The 3239-nt window shown below is 34.6% G+C and overlaps 1 protein-coding gene across 1 annotated transcript; it reads right to left on the bottom strand.

Moving 5' to 3' along the window:
- Positions 1 to 1057: 1057 nt before the first annotated feature.
- On the bottom strand, positions 1058 to 1468 carry LOC125856197 (secreted RxLR effector protein 161-like). Its single transcript, XM_049535745.1, has one exon. The coding sequence runs from the start codon at positions 1466 to 1468 to the stop codon at positions 1058 to 1060; it is 411 nt and encodes a 136-aa protein (XP_049391702.1).
- Positions 1469 to 3239: the final 1771 nt, after the last annotated feature.

The raw sequence follows: 3239 nt of genomic DNA, 5'->3' as shown, positions 1-3239 counted from the left end.
GCGCTCTCTAAGGCCTCAAATCCTATTTGTCTTTTCTATATTTTTTTGGGATTTTTCCTCATTTTAAAATACATAAAATATTATGGCTTTATATTTAATTATTTCTTCATTAAAGAAAAAACATAAAACTTACATTTATGGCCACTGAAAGTAATCGTTTCCTCGGCATTAACTTTTGGAAAAAAAAAAATCAATAACTAACCATTAATGTTGCCCAAAATTTTCTAGCGGAAAAAAAACTCTTTCTCCTACCTTATAATTAACATTTATATTTATTAATAGGTATTTATTATAAAATAAAAGTGATTAACAATAACAAAGGAAAGCAAAGAAGTTATGTATCATTTCAATTCTTGGTATCCATTTATAATGAATGTAACAAGCCTATTTATAGACAAAAGGCATGTGGTAAGAAACAACATTCACAAGCTATTCACTAGCTTGCCCAAGTTGTACGTTTTCACACTCTTAATATAGCCATCACACACACGGCACACACGCCTCTTTATGACATCCATATCCCACAACACTCCCCCTTAGATGTCCATGTCTTGATTGATAATATGCTTTAATAAAATCTTAACTAAAGAAACTTTAGTGAAAGAAAAAGAGTACATATATCTTTAAATACGCATTTGCTTGCTGCCTTATTAAAAACCTTTCTAGGAAAATCCAGTGGGACAGAACCTAGACTAAGGAAAAACGAGTGCAACATATATTTTACTCCCCCCAATGAAGACCATGATTTAGATGGTTAAGTTTTCGCATTCCAATCTTGTGTACCATCTTGTCAAGAGTTGAGGCTGGTAAAGAGTTAGTGAATAAATTTGCTGGATTATCACTTGAGCGAATTTGTTCTATATCAATATCACTGTTCTTCTGAAGATCATGAATGAAGAATAATTTTTGGTGAAATGTGCTTCGTTCTATCTCCTTTTATGAAGCCTCCTCTTGATTGAGCTATGCATGCAACATTATCTTCAAAGAGCATTGTGGGTACCTTGACATCACACTTCAAACCACAACTTTCTTTGATGAAATGTATCGTTGATCTCAATCATACACATTCTCTACTTGCTTCGTGAATGGCTATTATCTCAGCAAGATTTGAAAAAGTAGTGACAATAGACTGCTTCGTAGATCGCCATGATATAGCAGTACCTCCGTATGTGAACAGATAGCCTGTTTGAGATCGAGTTTTATATGGGTCAGATAAATAACTTGCATCTGCATGACCAACAAGATCTGCACTATCATTGTTAATATAAAACAAATCCATATCACTAGCCCCCTTTAGATATCGCAATATATGTTTAACTCCATTCCAATGTCTTCGCGTAGGGGAAGAACTATATCTTGCTAATAAATTAACAGAAAATGCTATATCAGGTCTCGTAGCATTAGTAAGATACATAAGTGCGCCAATTGCACTAAAGATAAGGTACTTCAGGACCAAGAGGTTCCTCATTCTCTTCTTGAGGTCGGAGTGGGTCTTTACTCACTTCAACTTATCGGACAACCATTGGAGTACTTAATGGATGTGCTTTGTCCATGTAAAATCGTTTCAAGATTTTTTCAGTATAGGCAGATTGATAGATGAAGACCCCGTCTGCTAAATGTTCAATTTGTAGACCAAGACAAAGTTTTGTCTTTACAAGGTCTTTCATCTCAAATTCTTTCTTTAGATATTCAATTGCCTTTTGGACCTCTTCTGGAGTTCCAATGAGATTAATGTCATTAACATAAACAACAAGAATAACAAACCCCGATGTTGTTTTCTTAATAAAAATACAAGGACAAATGACATCATTTATATAATCTTGTTTTATCAAGTACTCATTGATGCGATTATACCACATGCGCCCGATTGTTTTAAGCCTTATAATGACTTTTGTAATCTGATTGAACACATTTTCCGAGATTTTGAACTAAATGCTTCAGGCATTTTAAGTCCTTCTGGAATTTTCATATAAATTTTACTATCAAGTGAACCGTAAAGATAAGTTGTAACCATATTCATTAGATGTATTTCAAGATTTTCATGAACAACTAAACCAATGAGATATCGAAAAGTTATTGCATCCATAAATGGTGAATATGTTTCTTCATAGTCGACACCAGGTCTTTGAGAGAATCCTTGTGCAACAAGGCGTGCCTTGTATCTTACAATTTCATTTCTCTCATTTCTTTTTTGTACAAAGACCCATTTATAGCCAACTGACTTAACATCACTTAGCATTTGGACTACTGATCCAAAAACCTCACGTTTAGCGAGTGAATTTAATTCTAATTGAATTGCCTCTTGTCATTTTGGCCAATCACATCTTCGTCGACATTCTTCAACAGATAGAGGTTCAAGATCCTCATTGTTTTGCATAATGTTAAGTGCAACATTATATGTGAAAACATTATCCACTATAATTTTCTATCGATCTAAACTTATCCCATCACCCGTAGAACTTATTGAAAGTTCTTCATTCACTTAAATCTCGGGTTCACTGATTTCTTTAGATATATTAGGATTAATCAGATCTTGAATATCTTCGTGGGATTCTTTTGTAGTGTCATTTTTCGTACTTCTTTTTCTAGAATTTTTATTCTTTGAACCCAATGGCCTACCACACTTCAGGCGTGTTTGTGATTCAGAAGCCATGACACTTGTAGATGGTCATTTTGGGACGTCAATTTGGATAGGCATATTCAGTGTAGGTATATGTGACTTTGTTATCCTTTTCAAATCAGTAAATGCGTTTGGCATTTGATTTGCTATGTTTTGAAGATGGATGATCTTCTGGACCTCCTGTTCACACATGGGCATGCAATTTCACTTTTAAATTCCTTTCTCTCTCCCCCTAATTACGGAAAAGTTGTTTCATCAAATCGACAATCTGCAAATCTTGCAGTGAATAAATCTCCCGTCAATGGATCAAGGTAGCAAATTATGGAGGGTGAATCAAACCCAACATATATGCATAACCTTCTTTGGGGCCATCTTAGTGCGCTGAGGTGGTGCTACCGACACATATACAACATATCCAAAAATTCGTAGATGAGCAATATTTGGTTCATGACCAAATACCAATTATGACGGAGAGTATTTATTATAATGAGTCGGTTTGAGACGAACAAGTGATGATGCATGTAAGATAGCATGACCCCAAACAATAGTGGACAACTTGATTTCATAAGTAGAGGTCTTGCTATCAATTGTAAGCGCTTAATAAGTGACTCAACAATGC

The sequence above is a fragment of the Solanum stenotomum genome, chromosome 1 (assembly GCF_019186545.1).
Source record: "Solanum stenotomum isolate F172 chromosome 1, ASM1918654v1, whole genome shotgun sequence".
In the NCBI taxonomy this organism is placed as follows: domain Eukaryota; kingdom Viridiplantae; phylum Streptophyta; class Magnoliopsida; order Solanales; family Solanaceae; genus Solanum; species Solanum stenotomum.
This window is presented reverse-complemented; position numbering and strand designations above follow the sequence as displayed.

What these genes read in the sequence shown, in the direction of transcription:
- LOC125856197 (XM_049535745.1), bottom strand. Translation starts at nt 1,468, where the DNA reads ATGAGGAACCTCTTGGTCCTGAAGTACCTTATCTTTAGTGCAATTGGC.